At 40.9% G+C, this 20,189-nt stretch overlaps 2 protein-coding genes across 2 annotated transcripts; one reads left to right on the plus strand and one right to left on the minus strand.

Annotated features, from left to right (window-relative positions):
- Positions 1–780: 780 nt before the first annotated feature.
- On the minus strand, positions 781–8,384 carry LOC311055449 (apoptosis regulator BAX-like). The gene is made up of 6 exons (XM_084071640.1): positions 8,325–8,384; positions 7,834–7,882; positions 3,979–4,134; positions 3,741–3,876; positions 3,310–3,414; positions 781–2,220 (listed from the first exon to the last, which is right to left on the minus strand). The coding sequence occupies exons 1-6, from the start codon at positions 8,353–8,355 to the stop codon at positions 2,122–2,124; spliced, it is 576 nt and encodes a 191-aa protein (XP_083927766.1). The 5' UTR covers positions 8,356–8,384; the 3' UTR covers positions 781–2,121.
- A 1,130-nt stretch (positions 8,385–9,514) lies between these two features.
- On the plus strand, positions 9,515–12,249 carry rps11 (ribosomal protein S11). The gene is made up of 5 exons (XM_084071613.1): positions 9,515–9,561; positions 10,672–10,812; positions 11,090–11,165; positions 11,441–11,570; positions 12,072–12,249. Exons 1-5 carry the CDS (start codon positions 9,547–9,549, stop codon positions 12,193–12,195), a joined length of 486 nt encoding a protein of 161 aa, XP_083927739.1. The 5' UTR covers positions 9,515–9,546; the 3' UTR covers positions 12,196–12,249.
- The last annotated feature ends 7,940 nt before the right edge of the window (positions 12,250–20,189 follow it).

Genomic DNA, 20,189 nt, shown 5'->3' on the forward strand with positions numbered 1-20,189 from the left:
CCGTACATAAAGTACTTAATATACTGTATGTACTGTATATACTGCTATTGCTGCTGTAACTTTCAATAAACTTAAAATCAATAAAATCTTATGACACATTCAAAACAATGAGCTTATCTAACCACTGGGATTCCTGCACTACTGGCCATCTCTTGTCTGTTGCGGATTCCAAATCCTGAATCAATAAAATATATACATTATCTGTGTTTTCACGTAAAATCGTTTGTTCACAATGCCCACCAATGAGGTTCCTGATCCAATACATTAACAGTAATCATTATGGATTATCTGTACAATTCAGAAATGCAAATCCTGATTACTTTTCTTTTTAGATAAGCTGTACAATTTATATCCATAATAACCATTAACAATTTTGCAATGCTTAATTACTTTGTTAATTTTGCCTTAACGTATTTTAGACCTGAGGCAGATTCTAAAAATGCCTTCTAAATCCAAACAGTTTTCTGAAAAACCCATGTTGCTATACACTATACAACCTACAGCTACAACCTAAAACAACACGGATGCTTTCCCGGATTGAATTGAATTGATTAAAATACATCAACACCACATTTTGCCATTTATACACTATATCTAATAGACTAGGTTACGAGCAGTTATTAACCATCACTTTAGAATGTCTGTTCAAAAACATAATATAAATATCTTTTTTAAAGTTATGGCTCTTTTTTCATGCTTCTGTCCTCGGTTTTGTAGTAAGATTGTTAAACCTGATTTAATTTCTCCACACCCCAACCATGATAACACATATTTCATAGGAAGTCATAAAAATGATTTATTTCGTATTACAACATACAAAATGTCACTGCAAAAAGGTTTTCTGAGGGGAATCACAAAACAAACTTGTTTTACAAATGTGATAGAAAAGGTGAAAATTTGGGAATATCAAAGTGATAGTTTAAAAAAGAAAAACACCACCAAGGCACTGACAAACAAGAAAATGTATAAAAAGAATTCCATGTTGAAGGTAGGATTATAGTTTGAGATTGAAAAGCTCACTTAAAAATACAGTACATTGAACACTATGCTTAGAGTGAGGTAATTATCTGTGAGTAATGCACAGTGCTTATTGTGTCAGAAATGCAACAAGTCTTTAAGACCCCATGGAAAATAATGCAGTCATGCCTGTCATGCATCTTTGCGCTGAAGAGAGCTGAACCTCTCCTAAGCCAAAGATCACCAAAACAAAACGTCATGGATCTGGCCCTCTGTTTCATCATGAAAAGGTCACACATTACTCTGTGGAAGGCATCAGGATCTAGAGGGAGAGATACCATGGTAAAAAGGAGCTGCGTTTGACAGGGTTTCTCAATAGGGTTCATATAATTGTACAACACTGCTCACTTTCAAAATCAGAGGCACTTACATAAGCATTCCACATCGTATTATTGTTTCGTTTGATGATCTGTAGTAAAGTCAGCCAATCCTTAAAAATGTGTCACTTTATAATTTAAAGTGCATCCTCCAACTATTTTATTTATTTAATTTCATCAATATCCACTCCGAAGAGCTTGTGAAAGTTAGGAATGTTGCATCACAACATTCATTATTATTTTTCCAATTTCAAGGTCTTTAAAGCATGACTTGGCCATCAAAGATTTCACAGATTTTCACAAGCAAATACTCACTGACACATGCAAAAATGCATACCATAGCACAGAGACACCACGAGGAAGTGGATGGAGAGTTGGAAGATGGGAGAAAACTGAAAAGAATGAAAGTGCTATGTAGATGATGGACTCAGGCTGCAAAAAAGGTTTGCAGTGACTTTTGTACCAACTAAAAATAAATTACTTCAAATGTGTGCCTTGGTCGGGTCGGTCCATCTCTTTACCCTTCTGTAGTGCATGTCATCAAGCACTGCACATATCTTCGGCGGCATGGGGAACACAGGTACGGACAATGTACTTCCTGATTCTTCGACATCAACGGAAGGTGGAACAGACGAGTGGTTTATTGTATCTGACTCTTCCATCACCTCTATAGTCCTCAGAATCGTCCCTTGCATTTCCCTCACATCATTTCCTCTGTCTTGCGCCTATGTTGCCTGACTCACCACAGTCTGTTTACGTCGCATCCTCCTTTCTTCTCTTCATCCTCTCATATCTTGCGAATAACTAGCGCAGCGGTGAGAGCCCCAATTGCAAATACCGCCACAGTTTGCCAGGTTGGAGTGCCGAAATGTGCACGGATCCCATCCTGAACATAAAAAAAGGAAACGATAGCATTGCTGACAACTGCCATCAACAAAGCAATAAAAACAAGAAATGTTTGCTGAGAAGAGCACAAATCTCCGCCAGAGTGCGATCCATTCGAATCAAATTTCTAATGATTTTTTCTTTTTTATATAAAATATTGTATGCAGTAAAACTTAATTCAAACACAGATTTCTTTCTCTATATGTGCCGGCCGTGGTTGGTGCTGAGAAACGCACTCTCTTGCTACTGTAGATCAAATGAAGGATTACTTACATACTCATTTTATTTTAAAGCCAATAAAGCTGTAGGCCTATACAAGCCGAACTTATCTGGAGAACAGAGACGCATCCCTCCAAGGATTTGCTCATTGTGCTGTGATGGAAGTTGGAGCAATCTTTACCTCGAAATGAAACATTTCAATTATAATCAAAATAATCTATTCTTTTTTTGTTTCATCAAATTAAGGTAGGCTACAAGAGAAATGTGACAATTGAGTTTTATCGTGAGGTACAATCCACATAGTTTTTACATCGCTTTTTCGGTCGAGTCTCGTTGTAAACAGTCTGCCATCACTACCAAATTAATCACCCGTTTCATCTTGAACCGTTATCATTTTGAATCAATTTAAGTGACGTTGTGTGATGATTAAACAAGTGCGCTTTCTAACACCTACTACCGAGCGAGTCTGATTTTATATTCGAACACTCTTTTATATTTAATATTCAAAGGAATATTCAAATACGGAATATCCATTAACAGCCTTAGTAGGGACGCCCTAATAATAATAATAGTCTTGTATGCAGTGAAAGTTTGACTTAGTGGTTTTGATCCCGTACGGACATTTTCATTCCAGTCCATAGCCTAGCCCCAGCGGGACGTGCAATCCATAGCCTGGTGGGATGATTTCTTTGCGACAATTATTTCACAAAAATGACATAGTTGTCATCAACTGATTTAACAAATATGCGGCCCTTGACCTGCTAGCAGCTCTCACAAGAAATATAATGAAAAATATCCTGGCGGAGATTAAGTGCATTGATTTAACATGGTTGGTTTCAAATGGAATGTTTTTCCTTTGGCTCCTCCTTACCCAGCCACCTTGCTCTCTGATCCAGTTAATCACGTTCTCGCGTAGGTAATCCATGGTCCATGTAATAATGGTTCTAATAATGTCTGGAACTTTGGTCACCAGAGCCTGAATGGATGAGAGAAGAGGACTTAAAGGGATAGTTCACCAAAAAAAAGGACTTATTTTCTATCAATTACACACCACATGAAACCTTGAAATCATGTAGATTTTTTAGTTTTTGTCGCATTACTAAGCCAATAATTTGATGACCGGCGGAGACTCAATGGAGACTCTTTGAGTCAAGGTTCCATGGGGTGAGTAATCGATAGGAGAAAATGAAAGTCATTTGGGGGGTGAACAATCCCTTTAAGAGTTATAGTTTCACGTCATTCCATAATTATTTATCAATCTAGGTTTGGAAGAAGCGGGTTGGATGGGACTATCTCACTCACTTTGATGACAAGGCGGCAGGCAAAGTAGAACAGTGCTACAACCCTGCCCCAGTTGAACTTTCCATCTGAAAAGATCTCACAGGCAACTTTTATGAATGCGTCCTTTGAAGGCTTGAGCCCAGGATTATCTATCAGCCTGGAAAGGGGAAAAAATGCAATGGAACAAATTCAAAGTTTATATTCAAATTCACGGAACATTGTTACGACAGAATTTTGGAATTCTACTGGAGTCACATACATTTGGAGCTGTACATTTCCATCTAGCTCATCTCCAATCTGTTGCAGGCACTGGCCAAGCTTCTTGTGGTTTGGGTCAACCAGCTCTCCCCCGCCCAGCTGTTCCCGGGTCACAGCTGTATGGTTCCCGTGACGTTGGACCCGCTCAAAAATGAAACTGCAAAAGAGGCCACAAAGAGATAGATAAAAATAGATAGTGAAGTAATCACATAATACTGCGTCTTTGTGGGGAAACGATAAGGGACCTAGTGACCTACTGCGAGAAAGAAGTGACTTAACTACTTCCCTGATGACACCACTCAATTGTCTTTTCTTCAGTAAACGGTTGTGCCTTCGTCACACTTCCTCGCTTCCTCGAATTGATTATTTATTTCAGAATAGTGAAACCAAAAAGGCAGCATTATATATGGCGGGTATGTTCACATTTTTGACACAAGAATCTAGGAACAATCTCAACTCAAATTAAAATTGACGTGAACAAAGTGGGACAACAATGAATTCACTTACTGTGGAAGCTTAAATCTTTTTGTGTCCGTGAAACTATTTGATGTATTTATTTATTTTTAAATCTTCTAATTTCATCATTTATTTGCTGTTCTTCTTGCTTAATTGGTTGTCATTAAAGCAGGATTCCCACACATTTTTGACAATTCATTTTCAAAACCGTTCCATAACTTTTACAAATAATTTTACCCCATATCAATCATATGGTGCAATAATGAGGCTATATACACCAGTGTTCTATCAATGCACCAAGACAGACTCGAGCAAAGGTGTCATGTGACAAACAGAACAGATCTACAAGCTAACAACGTATCACGGTGCAACATACGTTGTAGATCTATTATTTTTGTCAAAAAACGTCCTGTATACATTAGGCCACACGACATTGCACATAATGCTAGACATATTTTGGGACATGTTTTTTTTTTATGTGCCAATACATCTACCCCCCACCCCGGGTCCAACATACAACATGCAACATACTGACAATTACATAACTCAAAAGAAAAATAAATTATAATAAATACAAATTATTCACTTCATATAGTAATTATGATTTCGCTCGCTATCCCTCCTGGCATTCCCTGATCGTACATATGGTGTGTATATATAAATAAATAAAACGTGTTAACCTAGAGTGTATCAACGTATCGATGGTGGTAGTTGTTTTATTTGTCCCGTAGCTTCTTTAATTTAGTTATGTTTAATCCTAGGGCCCCATACCTGATCAACGATTAGAATTTGATTTTCTCCAAATGTAGATACATCATGAGGTCTTTAAGCCATACTGTATAGATGCTTTAGGGGCCAGTGTTGATTTCATCTCCAATAATATCCTTCTTCTTGCTAATAAAGATACAAAGGCAATATTCTGCTTTCTACCCTTCTCCATAAGTTGCTGATCTGATCATTTTGATAACATTTTCCAATTCCAAACCTTTTCCAGGCCTGGAAAACTGTTTTTAGAATTTCAAAATATTTCCAGGAATTTCATGACCATGGGAACCCTGTTAAAGGACAAGAATAGCCTAAATGGTATTGTTAAAGTCTGCAAAGAAGACAGGTGGTGGCATAGAAAACAGAATGGAATTATCAGCCAACCTGTCTGCCCAGTGAATTTACTGTAATGCTGTCAGGCCGGCCTCACAAGGTGTGTTCACACCGCACGCAAACAAAGTTGTGTACTTCCATTCGCGTCCGGACAAGAAGCTAATTTTCTAACCGCTTCATTCCAAAAATTCTATTTGCGTACTGCATGTACGCAAATAGAATTTCTTGAATGACACGGTACGGTGTGAACACACTGTTGGGAGAACTAACCGCTACACCATTCATTTATTCTTTCCACTATCAGGCTATATAGCGGAAACTGTGATATGATCTGTTGCCTTTGGCATGTAACTGCCTTGCCTCTGTGAGTCTTTTGATTGATTGAATACTTTATTAGCAACATTGAAAAACCATACAGCAGTACTGTTTAGCTATGCTAAAAAGCATAACACAAAAAGCCTGGGGGGGCTTGTTTCCATTGTGGTCCGTTGTACTCAATTCATGATCAAGACATACAATACATTACATATCACGGCAACAACACTAAAATCAATAGTAGCTATATTTCCAGAAAGAAGTGGGGTGAGGGCGAGAGGATGCCACTCCCACGCGGCTCCTTCAGTGGATCTCGCTGAGGGAGTGCGTTGTTTGACTCTCTGGGGCAAGCTAGTAAAATTGTCCAAGTCCAAATGTAATTGGACTTGTTGTTTTAAAGGGCAAGACCACTTTGGTAGAGGTTTGGGTTGTGCAGTTACCTTGCCATGATTTCACTCCAAAGGTGGACAAGAAATCAAAAATAATTGCTCCAGTGATTAGAAATTGATCATTCAAAATATGCTCCTCATTGACTTGCATTGTACACCGTAAGAGCTCTCAAAGTCACTCTTTTAGCACATAAACAAACGCAAACAAAGTTGATTCAGAGTCAGACAATATAGAGCATCACCAAACCCAGTACTGTTTTTAGCGGCGCTAGCCGCTCTATACCTTTAGGTATAGAGCGGATATTAGCCCTCTATGCCTGGCTTTTGCGTCAACGTTCTGATTGGTCAGGTGCGCCAACGTTCTGATTGGTCAGGTGCGTCAACGTTCTGATTGGTCAGGTGCGCCAAAGTTGTGATTGGTCAGGTGCGCCAACGTTCTGATTGGTCAGGTGCGTCAACGTTCTGATTGGTCAGGTGCGTCAACGTTCTGATTGGTCAGGTGCGCCAAAGTTGTGATTGGTCACTATTCATGACATCACTATGATGTCATGAATATAGAATTCGATGTCTATATAAACGATGACAATGACTTCATCTTATTATTCATTTGGCTAAAGTCTCCGTCTAGGTAAGTTATTTAAAGTTAATATGACGAATAGAAAGAGAAAGATACAAGAACAGATGAAGGGTGAATGTATAGAAAGTCTGAGTTCGGGACCCAGTCATCCGTTATGACAGAATGGTTTGATAGAGACGATCGAGAATCCAAGAGTCCGTTAAGGTTCTGATTGGTCAGGCCCGTCAAGGTTCTGATTGGTCAGGCCCGTCAAGGTTCTGATTGGTCAGGCCCGTCAAGGTTGTGATTTGTCAGGCAAGGGGACTATTCATGACATCACTATGATGTCAAGGTTTATTTTTTATTTCCTCATGTTTTTTTTTGTATATATTTTTATTTGGCTAAAGTCTCCTTCTAGGTAAGTTATTTAAAGTTAGATCCTCAATTTAACTTTATCTGTCGTCGACGCTCTGATTGGTCAGACCCGTCAACAAAGTGATTGGTCAAGCTTCACATGACACATGGCTATAAACACATTATAAACACATATCGATGACATAATGTATTCAAAGGCGCCGCTACCTTCACACAGGGTGTGATTTTTTTTTTTTTAAATAAAGAAACTTGTCTGAACCTTGGAGTTAAATCATGGCAAGCTAAGTACACAACACAAACCTCTACCAAAGTGGTCTTGCCCTTTAAGGTCAGTTTTAAATGAGGATGGGGAATTGATCTGTTTTATGGCTGTTGGTAGGGCATTCCACATTTTAATGGCATAATGTGTTTTTTCCCCATGTGTGTGCCGCTTTTAGGGGGAAACAAGGTCAGAGGAGCTCCCTCTGGTTTTGTGCCCATGGGCGTCTCTAATTCTAGAGAAGTTTGACAGGTATATGGGCACTGTTCCTCTGAGTATTTTAAAGACCAGGCGCATTGCAAGTTGTTGTACTCTGTCATCTACCTTGAGCCAGCCTAGCAACATCTTCGTTGCCCTTTGGGACAATTAAATCAGTCTGAATCATAATGGCCTACTAGTGCTACTTACTTCTTTAGTAGCACCGTTCCAAGTTCCACCACCTGATCTCCAGTATTGCCTGAAAAACAGATATGTAATGTTTAGATAATACAAAGTCAGATTAAGATCAGAATGTGGAAAACCACGTTAGCTTTCAAGGCTAACCAACATCAGCTGGCTAACAGGCTAGATAACAAGCCTATAGATAGCAGATGAACGTAACCTTCAAACAGTAACATTAACACGACGACTCATTGTTGTCCGTTTCGTTTAATACTCAAACGGGCCATCTGTCCTACACAGCTGGCTAACTTCATATAGCTTGATGTAAATAGTTACTCGTTAATCTAACGTGTGTAGCCAGTTAAGCTAGCCTAGCCAGTTAAGCTAATGACAGTGTTAACAAGATAACTAAGATGTAACCTCAAAAACATGCTGCTAGTTCAAATGACAATTCGTTTTTGTTAATATTGTCGTTCACGTTAGTGTCACCGTAATGTGTACATTTAAAGTATAGCCACCTGAATCATCTCCTCCCTTTGATGATGCCATCTTGAAATGCTTGTATCATAGAACCCCGGCCGCTTCCGTAAAGTCACGTGACACAATGTTTGTTTATGGCACTATTTCCCAAACGGTGGGTCGAGACCCATCTTTGGGTCGCGGACCAATTATTATGTGTTAAGACATACCATGTCAAAACATACCAAAAATACATTTCAATGATTTTTCAAAAATAATTTAATGGATACAAAAATATGTTTAATAAGTAGTAGAGAAGTAGTGAAAATAGCCGATCTACAAGCTCACAACGCGGCGCAAAGCGTTGCATTGTGAGCTTGTAGATCTGCGATTTTCACTAGTTTGGGTCCCGGGCGGGCAAACGTCTTAATTTCTGTTTTGAGCTAAAAGGTTTGGGAACCACTTGATTTATGGGAATCATATGGATGCTTGCAGGTGTTTAGTAGTAGACTGACTGGGGTCAGTTCACTTAGTTTGCAGTTTGTAGATCCGGTCCCAGACCAGCTGCGGAAACGGCCTGTGTAGGTTTATGTATTTGTATGTGCAAGTTACAGGATAGTGAGGATACAGTAGGCGAGCTCTGGACCGGATCTTAGCACTGAGCAGTAAACCAGTATGATGGTGTCACGCACGCAGATCAACAAAGCAGCAACGTGTTTAAATAATAAATAAATATTGTTGCAGAGTTTAAAAAAAAGTTGTTTCACAAATCTTCATTTATAATAATCATAACATACAATACAATACAATACAATACACAAACACAAACAATAAACACAAACAATACAACAACATCAGAGCCAGGGGGATTTACTAACAGAAAACATTAAAGAGTTAACTCAAAAGAACAGTTCTTGCAGCTTTGTTATCTTTTGACTCACAAATTGTTTTAATGTACTACTTGGCTTCAATCTCAACACAATGAAAGAAGGTTTGGAATGACTGACTACATCATTTGGATTTATGTATATGAAATTTTGCTAGAACAAAGATCAAATTAATTATGCATTCCTCACTTTATTATTATTATTCTTATTATTCTTATTATTATTATTATTGAAGCCAAACAGTACATTTTGCCAGTAAAGACAAAAGTCAAAGTAATATATTTGCAGAGATTTCTCGAGCCTGGTTTATGTCGTCAACGTCACTTCCGGCGCCCTCCTGTACTTCCTTGCGTCGCGCGCATCTTTAGGCCTCTTTACACCTCGGCAGGCGAAGATGGCGGACGCACAAGTAGGTTCCAGAGAACGGCGTGGCGACATTTACTCGTTGTTTTCACGTCCCCCCCCGCAGTTTGACTGCAGAATATCACTTTTCTATCCTTACATGTTCCTTATATGCAACACGGAGAAGTTTCCAGACATGGCGAAGCATTCTAAAGCTTAAAAGTAATCACCTCATCATCGTGTGTCCGCGACTCCGCGTGCGGTCCAGAGATGGAGGAAATTAGCCACAATGCTAACTAGCTTAGCTTTCCACCAGTGTTCGCTCACCGTGCAGAATTTGTAAAAGACTATTGTCTTTTATATCAATTACATTACATATCAATCCCAACATACGTTACATATCAAACCCAAAATAATTGTCTTGTGATTTGACCATTTGACGTATGTAAATGTTGGCTGAACGTCTCTTGATGGCTAATTTAACTGCAGTTTCTCGACATGGCTAATGTGACTAGGAAGATGCTATCATTAACATCTCATTATGTTGAGTGACTCTAAATAGGTTCATGATATTTGAGTAATGTTTAACTCTAGTTTGATTTGTTGAAGTGGAAACATTTACAACAAATGACTGTCCGCACGATCTATGCGAACATTTCGCTTAGAGTGGGCATGTTGGCTCCCTTTCATCCATTGATTTGTTATTGCCTCCCTGAGCACCCCTTTACTGCCTGGACTGGAGTTGTCACATGTTTAAGTTTGTTCCAAATAACCCCAAACCATATGTAAAAAATAATGACAAACTTACCTATTAGAACTTAAAGAACTTTGGTAGGAGTGCTCTAATCCAAAGGCAGTTGAAGTGACAGACTTGATTAATTTTCAAATATGCTATATATTTTCTGTTCTCTAGTACTAATCTAGACAAAAAAGCAATATGTAACTTACACAATGGTAGTGAATTCCTCTAATACAACTGCTTTTCCTACAATGGAGATTTTGGTATAGCAGCTTTATTTCCCTGCATATGATGTATTCTCACGATGGTCTTCCAAGCCCACAAGGCTTTGACGATATTGCCAAATGGCAACACTGATGCAGCTTATTCTGTTTAAGAACATGCATGAACAATATAAAATGAATTGGCCTAAAATTGCTCATGTGTCTCGTTCCACAGACCGAGAGGGCTTACCAGAAGCAGCCCACAATCTTCCAGAACAAGAAACGTGTTCTGGCCACTGAAGGTGGCAAGGAGTCCAAGGAAAAGCTCCCTCGCTACCATAAGAATGTTGGGCTTGGCTTCAAGACCCCAAGAGAGGTGATATAAAGTTATGAAATAAAATAATGTCAGTATTGAATGAGCAGATGTGTTCGACTATAGCTTTTTGTAGTAGTTCAAACCTGCAAATGATGTTTATCTCACGATGGTCTTCCTAGCCTGTCGGGCTCTGACGACACTGCCTATTGGCATAGCTGATGCAGTTATTTGTTTTACTTGTAACCAGAATTGACTGTTTTAATGTATAAAGGGCTAAAGGATTGACTGTTTTAATGTATAAAGGGCTAAAGGAAAGCATCTTCTGTATTCTCTCCAGGCTATTGAAGGCACTTACATTGACAAGAAATGCCCCTTCACCGGAAATGTCTCCATCCGTGGCCGCATCCTCTCTGGTGAGTCACAAGGATCTGTGCTATGAGCACAAGCTCAGCATGTACTGGTACTGTCCATGGTCTTCAAATGATGTTTCTCACGATGGTCTTCCAAGCCATTTTGGTTCTGACGACAACTGCCTATAGGCAACACTGATGTAGACCTGCCTAAAGAGACATTGATCCACGTTGGATTAATACATATACTCTGAATCATTAACTGTTTTTGGTTATTTCTGCATGGCTTTAGCATCTGCAGATGTATTAACATTCTCTTTTCCTGTCTTATCTGTTAGGCGTGGTGACCAAAATGAAGATGCAGAGGACCATTGTTATCCGACGTGATTACCTGCACTACATTCGCAAATACAACCGCTTTGAGAAGAGGCACAAGAATATGTCTGTCCACCTGTCACCTGCCTTCAGGTACAAGGCACCTCCTACACTAGCCTTATTAAAGGTTCCTGCAATAAATTAACCTGGAACGTTGTGAGCTTGTTTCCAGAAGTTGAGGCGTATCTTAATTTTTTTAATTTAATTGATAGATTGGAATGGAATTGGACTGTTTGGCCAAAACCCCAAAGTCCTGTTCGTTCAAGATGACAATCTAATTATTTTAGGTCAATTAGACGATGTTCAGATTTACATTCATGTTATGAAGTTGTTGCAGATGGTTATTGGGGACAGCCAGCCAAGTTTATGTAACTTGTCTCACGTAACTGCTTTTCCAGAAACTGGGATTTGAGTGTGGAAGCTTTGTTTTGCTGCAGATGATGTATTTCTCACGATGGTCTTCCAAGTCTATAAGACTATGACGACACTGCCTAATGGCAATACTGATGCAACTTGTTCTCCACATGCACAAGCAATTAAGATTGAATTGCCATATGGAAGTTCCAATATTGTGTTCTGCTTCTCCCACCACAGAGACGTCACAGTTGGAGACATCGTAATCGTCGGAGAGTGCCGCCCCCTCAGCAAGACGGTGCGATTCAACGTGTTGAAAGTAACAAAGGCAGCTGGAGCCAAGAAGCAATTCCAAAAGTTCTAAGATGGCTGTTTTTGGCTGACTTGTCAAAAATAAAAATGTTATGTTAATTGTGTAGTCCATGTCTGTCTCCACTCAAATGTGTTTGACATACTCTGAAAGCTCAGTGGCATAATACACCAAATATGCCATTTGGCTCTTTTGTCAGTTTTACACCAGCATTATCAACACAAATATTTATTTTGATTGAATACCAACAGATTGCAAAGCGGTACAATTACACAAGTAATGTTGAAAGGATGACACAAAATCCTTAATGGTTCTAAATCTTCATTGCCCCAAATTACAGCAAATGCAAAAATCACTTTCCTAGTGTTATAGTCTAGAAAGGGCTGTCAATAAACCTAGCTGTTATCTCTGCCATCTCGTCAGGGACAACCAATTTGCTATATATGCCAATATCACCACAACGGTGATATTGGCATTCAAATATGGGGGGCCAATGTGCTCTGTGGCTGGAGATAACGCTAAGACTTGAATTTTTCTTTAGGTGTTAAAAGGTAGTTAAAAGGTAGGGTAAGTGATTTGCGTTGGTTAAAATAATTGTTAAATGGCTCTATATTCTGATAGTACTCATTGCTATAGAGTGTTTGTTCAGTATTAGGAGTCTCCTTGACTCCACCTCTTAAACAGAAAATGCATTTTCATTTCCAATTTTATCCAACCAGGACACAGATTAAGCAAGTGAAATTGGAAGTGATGACACTAAGAAATGAGCATGCAAAATTGGAACTGGAACATTATACAAATTAAGCTTAAAAGTGGGTACTTTCTCCTGATTGGCTGAGATTTTGACACCTACCGAAAAATGTATTTTCTGTTTATTAAAGAGCTGGGGAGACTCCTGTTACTGAACAAACACACTATAGCAATGATTACTATCAGAATATAGTGTTTTAACCAAAAAATATCACTTGTATTGCATGCAAATGTATTGCATGCTTAATATTAACGTGATGATCCCTGGGTTAACTTACCACCCTGAAAAACTGAGATTTGTATCATGTTTTAAATTATTGCTCTGCAAAGAAACCACAGCATTGCCATACAAGATCTAGTATAATTGGATTTAATAATGGTACTTCATGGCAGTGGTTCTAAACTTCTACAGTTCAAGGACCCCAAACTGAATAGTTCCATTTGTACAATCAGAGTTACAAACAGACCCCCAACACAAAAAATGGAGAAACAGAAGGAAATAATGGGTTGTGATAAATCTATTTTCTGTTGTTTCTACTCCTAATGAGAGAAGTGGCGAGTTGGAGCAGGGTTTTGGGATGGCAGGCAGTGAGGTACGTTGTTCATTTCTGTCAAAGAATAGGCTAAATCAAATGAGTCGTATACATACCATCAATATAACAAACAGAGGCACACCTATGTTTATGTGCATCTAGAATGAGAATTTTAAATATTTAAACGTTGTGCTTGAGAGAGATGACTGTAGGAGTTTGGTAGCCCGCGCACAGTCGACACTACAAACGAAAAACACAAATAGAAAAATATCTCATCTCATTTCATGGTGAGCACACGAGCACAGCCCACGAGAAGACAAAACAAAATCTTAACTTTTGGACAATAACTGAGGTGCAGAATAACAGCACTCATTCCACTGAAGTGCTGTAACGTGTCACACGCTGTCAGCATCATCACAATCTAGCCGACGATTATTGTTATACAAATAATTGTGATTTTTCATTGACCGATAAACCAGTCATTTAAATGCGTTTTCGGCAGTGAGCATTGGAACATATGAATAAATATTACGTTTCTGCTTGCCTTTTAGGCTTTCTAAACAAAAATTGCACAGGGCAGATATGACAAATAATAACAATAATAAATACAAGGAAATGACTGACCACGACCGCTACCAATAATCAAAATAAATAATGTACTATGGCCAAAACATGCCATATACGTAATAATAATCATCGCGAAAAACAGCAGGTCTACAAGCTTACAACCGCGTTGCATGGCCCTAAATGCCCATAACAGGGACACCAGGTTTTTTTATGCTTATTCATAATATATCTCTTATATTTGTCTTCTCAAAGTTTTAACCTGTGCCCCCCCCCTTTTTGTGATGTGTTTTTAACTAACCTTGCCTGTATGAGCTATGGGATATCTGAATTTCCCCTCGGGGATTAATAAAGTATCTATCTATCTATCTATCTATCTATCTATCTATCTATCTATCTATCTGTCTATCTATCTATTTATCTATCTAAAGAGTGTGAACAACATGGAAATAATGATGTAAATATGACATTTCTGTTCATTTCATCCATCTGTTTTTATACAGATGAATGGAAATGATTATAACGATTGCAAAAATAATTGCGATTACCTTCAAGCGGATCAAGCGTTTATGTATTAATTGTGGCAGGCCTACGTATCATAACATCAGACTGCAGCTCTCACCTCCAGTAAGATGGGCTCAGCAGTCTTACCCAGTGGTGGTAAAAGTACTCAAGTCTTTTACTTAAATAAAAGTAACAAAACTGCAATGTAGAAGTACTCTGTTAAAAGTAATGAGTAAAAGTACAAAAGTTTTGGTATCAAAATGTACTTAAAGTACCAAAAGTAGAAAGTCAAAATCTACAAAGTAACTAGTAGCTTACGTTTTCAAATAATTGCTGTGGAGTAAAAATATAATATTTGCCTCTGAGATGTAGTGGAGTATAAGTAAAAGTATTGAAAATTGGAAATATGCCAGTAAAGTAAAAATAGCTCAAAATTGTACTTATAATAAAGAAATACATCACATGGATGCAACTGGGACGCATCATCAGTGTTGTAGCCTGGGGTCATAGGGTGTTTCGGGTCTCGCAACATACAACATACACCCTCGCCCAGGTGACCCAGCCAGGGTTGATCAAGCCCCGACTTTCGTCCCAGTAGCACCCACGGTCAGTCCTATAGGGAAAGACAGGGCCAATCAGTCCGCTTCTCCAGAACTACTCTGCCTGAACTCGGGGGAGGCTCTGGCACGTGGAGGGACTAGGCTCTGTGGGTTGTCTCCTGGCCGGGCTCCTCCTTCGTCTCACCAGGTCCAGGACCTGAGCGCTGAACCAGATCCTCCGTACCATCCCGATCCAAACATTTCCTTCTGGCGTGATGGTTCCTTGGGCCGATACCACTAGATTGGGCCGTCTAATGGTATTAGCTCCGCTTGCGGTACGCTGGAATGGAATGGCCCTCCTAAAGGCCTCACCGCGGGTTTGTTGGGCTTCTTCCTCACGGAAGACGCAGCATGGGGCGCTAACCCATACTGCTCCCGGGATACCGTCTACATTCCGGCTGTCAACAGTCTCTCCTGTGGTCACCAAACTATTCCTGGTTGTCACGTAGTCTATAAATTCCTATGAGCCACTATAAATAGAATAACTAATAAAGAAATACATCACATGGATGCAACTGGGACGCATCATCAGTGTTGTAGCCTGGGGTCATAGGGTGTTTCGGGTCTCGCAACATACAACATACACCCTCGCCCAGGTGACCCAGCCAGGGTTGATCAAGCCCCGACTTACGTCCCAGTAGCACCCACGGTCAGTCCTATAGGGAAAAACAGGGCCAATCAGTCCGCTTCTCCAGAACTACTCTGCCTGAACTCGGGGGAGGCTCTGGCACGTGGAGGGACTAGGCTCTGTGGGTTGTCTCCTGGCCGGGCTCCTCCTTCGTCTCACCAGGTCCAGGACCTGAGCGCTGAACCAGATCCTCCGTACCATCCCGATCCAAACATTTCCTTCTGGCGTGATGGTTCCTTGGGCCGATACCACTAGATTGGGCCGTCTAATGGTATTAGCTCCGCTTGCGGTACGCTGGAATGGAATGGCCCTCCTAAAGGCCTCACCGCGGGTTTGTTGGGCTTCTTCCTCACGGAAGACGCAGCATGGGGCGCTAACCCATACTGCTCCCGGGATACCGTCTACATTCCGGCTGTCAACAGTCTCTCCTGTGGTCACCAAACTATTCCTGGTTGTCACGTAGTCTATAAATTCCTATGAGCCACTATAAATAGAATAACTAATAAAGAAATACATCACATGGATGCAACTGGGACGCATCATCAGTGTTGTAGCCTGGGGTCATAGGGTGTTTCGGGTCTCGCAACATACAACATACACCCTCGCCCAGGTGACCCAGCCAGGGTTGATCAAGCCCCGACTTACGTCCCAGTAGCACCCACGGTCAGTCCTATAGGGAAAGACAGGGCCAATCAGTCCGCTTCTCCAGAACTACTCTGCCTGAACTCGGGGGAGGCTCTGGCACGTGGAGGGACTAGGCTCTGTGGGTTGTCTCCTGGCCGGGCTCCTCCTTCGTCTCACCAGGTCCAGGACCTGAGCGCTGAACCAGATCCTCCGTACCATCCCGATCCAAACATTTCCTTCTGGCGTGATGGTTCCTTGGGCCGATACCACTAGATTGGGCCGTCTAATGGTATTAGCTCCGCTTGCGGTACGCTGGAACGCTTAAGTACAGTACTTGATTAAATGTGCAAGGGATAATGCATGGGGAGGTAGTCATTATTGAAATTTAAAGCCCGACAGAAGGGCTTTAAATTTCAATAATGACTACCTCCCCATGCATTATCCCGCTTATTACACGGCTACTTAATAAATACATAAATACATTTACCCAAAAGTAACAACAAAACGAAGTATTTCCTTGCTTACGGCAATGAAAGTATTCCATAAGTATTGGGCTGGGCGGACAAGTTCGCCTCGCAAAAAACAAATGACGAAATGGAAAAAAACTTGCCCCAAAACACACTCGCCCCCCATTCTATTTACTGCCGATTTGCCTGTAATACCGCCGGATTTGCCCCGGGGCGACTATGTTTTGGGGCGAGCGTTTTGGTATTCCCCCGTTGTTGCGCCACGATAAACAAGGAAGTGTAGTGGATCAAATAGAATGACTTTTCGGTTATTGCATCGTCTATTTCTCACTTCAAATGTTTTCAAAAACATTCTTGAGAGCAACGTTTAGTTGTAAATGACATTGGTTGTTTGTTTACATGGCTGTCATGTTGGATAAAGCATAAAATCAAGCAGCGCAGGTTGATATGAGCAGGTGTTCTGAGTCTCTGATTAGACAGCGGTCCGTTATTGAGCTCATCGGTCATTATCCAGAAATAATGACCGATGACTGACCAATCAGAATCGAGCATTCAACCAAGCCGTGTAATAAACTTAGTTACTTTACACCACTGGTCTTACCTCCAGTAAGAAGGGCTCTGTTTCAGCAGTCTTGCCTGTAGCCACACACTGGAATAGAAGGTGGCGTTCTGCCCAGCGTTGACCTCCACATCACCCAGTCGAGAAAAATGTGGCACAAACCAACTCACTCCAAATCGAGCCCAACTCACTCCAGACATCTCCCTCCACAGCAGAGGCCAACTCACTCCACACACTTGGCCAACTCCCTCCACAGCAGAGGACAACTCACTCCACAAATTTCCACAAATTTGGACAACTCACTCCACAAATTTAATTTGTGCTTAAGTACAATATTGAGGAATTAAGTACAATATACCTGGTCTTTGGTCCTGGAGGGAGTTGTCCGAGCCCTGGACTGAGTTGGCCGAATATTTCTTAAGTCTTCATGGAGTGAGTTGGATTTGGAGTGAGTTGGGTGTATTCTGTGGAAGAATGACAAACAACAACAACATGGACATAAACACTCTGTATAACGTCATGGTCTTAATGTTATGCATGTTACACGTGTAAAGTGTAATCTAATCAATGAGCCATATCACTGTTTAACTAAATGTTAACTTATAGGTTCTGCTCATGCTTTGTGGACAGTTTTGGTTTTGTATATTTTCACTGTAATGCAGCAACCTCACAGAGACAAGTTGTGTGCATGTATGTGCAAACATGCAGCTGAACACTGATTAGTGTTAATGAGGAGGATGGAGAAATGAACAGGGAACTAATCAGTCCAGCTGCTCATCAACCATGGTGAGCGTGTTGATTGGTGTCAGCAAAACCTGCTGTCAATAAAACCAGGTGAAATTGGGGTTTCATTTTGCTCTCCCTTCATTCATAGTTGTGTGCTGTTTATGAAAGTAAGTTTTTATGCTCTTTTTCACTGGTTTTATACTTTTTGAAATATTTTACTTATCTTAAAATTTAAAGGCAAAAGGAGGCTGTGATACAACTGAAACCTTTGCCATGTATCTATCGTCACACTATTGAATGCTGTGATCTCTGGTACTTGAATTGAATTGCATGTATGAATGTATTGTCTAAACATCTGACCACTATCAATTGTCCCCCAGTGGAACAAAGCTTTGAATTGAACTGAGGAGTGTTCATATTTAATCACATCCTTAACTCATTGAGTGCCATTCACGTGTTTTTATTTTTTTGAAAAAAATGTTCAGAACCCAAGATATCATTATCTGAAGATGTGCAGCTCCATCCACTCCTTGCTTAACTTATTACTGAAAAAGGCTGTATCTCGCTTCCTAAGCACTTTTTTTTTTTTTAGTTTGAAAAAATCTCTGGCACTGGGACAACATAGCCAGAAATAATTCTGGCACTCGGTGAGTTAATTACATCACAACCATCTCGCTCTCTCTCTCTCTCTCTCTCTCTCTCTCCTCCAGGTATAAAATGGCAGTCTTCAAAGCGGGTGCGGCATTGAGGAACGTTCTAACACCGGAGCGGATCCCATCGTTCATCATCCCCTCGCCCTCCAAGTCTCCTCTGTGTCTCCTCTCCCCATGCGGTCGACGACACCAACCCGACCGCCACAGACTGCTGTCCCAGGACTCCGCGGAGAACCCCGACTACCAGCAGCACCTCGCTCTGCCGTCGCCCGCGCAGCCATATCCTCTCCGTCCGTCACCGGCCCATGCGTTTAGGCTGGGACGGCTCCGCTGCACTGGCCACACCACAGAGAAGCCAGAGGTGGCGAGGGACACCGACCTGTCCACGCGCGCGGCCATGTCTCTGGAGCACGTGGAGAAGGTGACCACGCCGTACGGGTTCCGGGCCGTGCTCGCCGAGAGCCCCTGCGTGCAGCGCCGGGAATCCCTGTTTCACAAGGGTCAACGGCGTGGCCTTCCAGTGGTGGAAGTCACGTGCACCGACACCGTCTTCATGTCGTCTTCCGGTGACTCATGCCAGGCTGAAGAATCTGCAGCAACTCGTGGCTCGGCCCTGTTAAAGATGCGTCTCGGCCCTAAAGCTCTGGGCCGCCAGGTGATGCGTGCCGCCCGCAGAGCTCTGACCCCCGACAGGGGAAGACGGACGGAAACCGACCACTGATTTTAAATGTTTATTATTAAATGTAAGCGATGTATTTTTAACATGAGATTTATAATAAAGTACACTATTTTTAAATGTGTCCTTTTTTAAGTTGAGTGCTTTCCCATGTGTTGCACACATGTAAATGGATTTCTAGGTTATATGGTCACTTAATGGATGATGCTGAGATGCAGAACAAGGCTCATTTTCTTAAGTACCTGCACTCTATTTCACACAGTGAAAATGTGAGCACTAAAACAAAGGGGTGCATTTATTAGACGAGGAATATTTGTTCAAACAGATGCCTGTACATGGGGGGTGAAGAATGGGGGGTGAAGAATATGGTAGATCTATTGTCACTATTTTATTTTCCTATAATGACCGACCCAAAATAGGGCTGCAAGGGTTAAGTATCAACCAGTGTGAAAGAAATTCCACGGCAGTCAAGTAACAGTCGGTCTCAGTTTATTAAATGTAAATGGTGTTCGTTCTTTCATAAAGTTGTTCTATATACAAGTGTTGCTGGAGTTTTGACATCTTTAGACTTGTTGAGGTTTGCTTTGCTGGTGGTGCTGAGTTATAAATGACACCATATTGGAGTTGGGGCTCTATTTGAAGACTCATCAGGTCATGCCAAGGTCAAACTAAAGCCTGAGTTATACTTGGTTGTGTGCGCGTGTCATGCAATTAAGTATAAATCGGGTATTAGAGTTGCAGGATAAATCCTGTAATCTCCAACAC

This window comes from Gymnoscopelus microlampas (genome assembly GCF_963454915.1).
Source record: "Gymnoscopelus microlampas genome assembly, chromosome: 11".
Lineage (NCBI taxonomy): Eukaryota > Metazoa > Chordata > Actinopteri > Myctophiformes > Myctophidae > Gymnoscopelus > Gymnoscopelus microlampas.

Bases quoted from the DNA above. Each gene is read 5' to 3' on its own strand.
- LOC311055449 (XM_084071640.1), bottom strand. From the start codon at position 8,355: ATGGCATCATCAAAGGGAGGAGATGATTCAG. The intron at 4,135-7,833 runs GTAAGTAGCACT...CCTCTTTTGCAG, and splicing joins GGAACGGTGCTACTAAAGAA to TTTCATTTTTGAGCGGGTCC. The intron at 2,221-3,309 runs GTAAGGAGGAGC...TTTTATGTTCAG, and splicing joins TCAGAGAGCAAGGTGGCTGG to GATGGGATCCGTGCACATTT.
- rps11 (XM_084071613.1), top strand. The intron at 10,813-11,089 runs GTGATATAAAGT...TATTCTCTCCAG, and splicing joins GCTTCAAGACCCCAAGAGAG to GCTATTGAAGGCACTTACAT. The intron at 11,571-12,071 runs GTACAAGGCACC...CTCCCACCACAG, and splicing joins CACCTGTCACCTGCCTTCAG to AGACGTCACAGTTGGAGACA.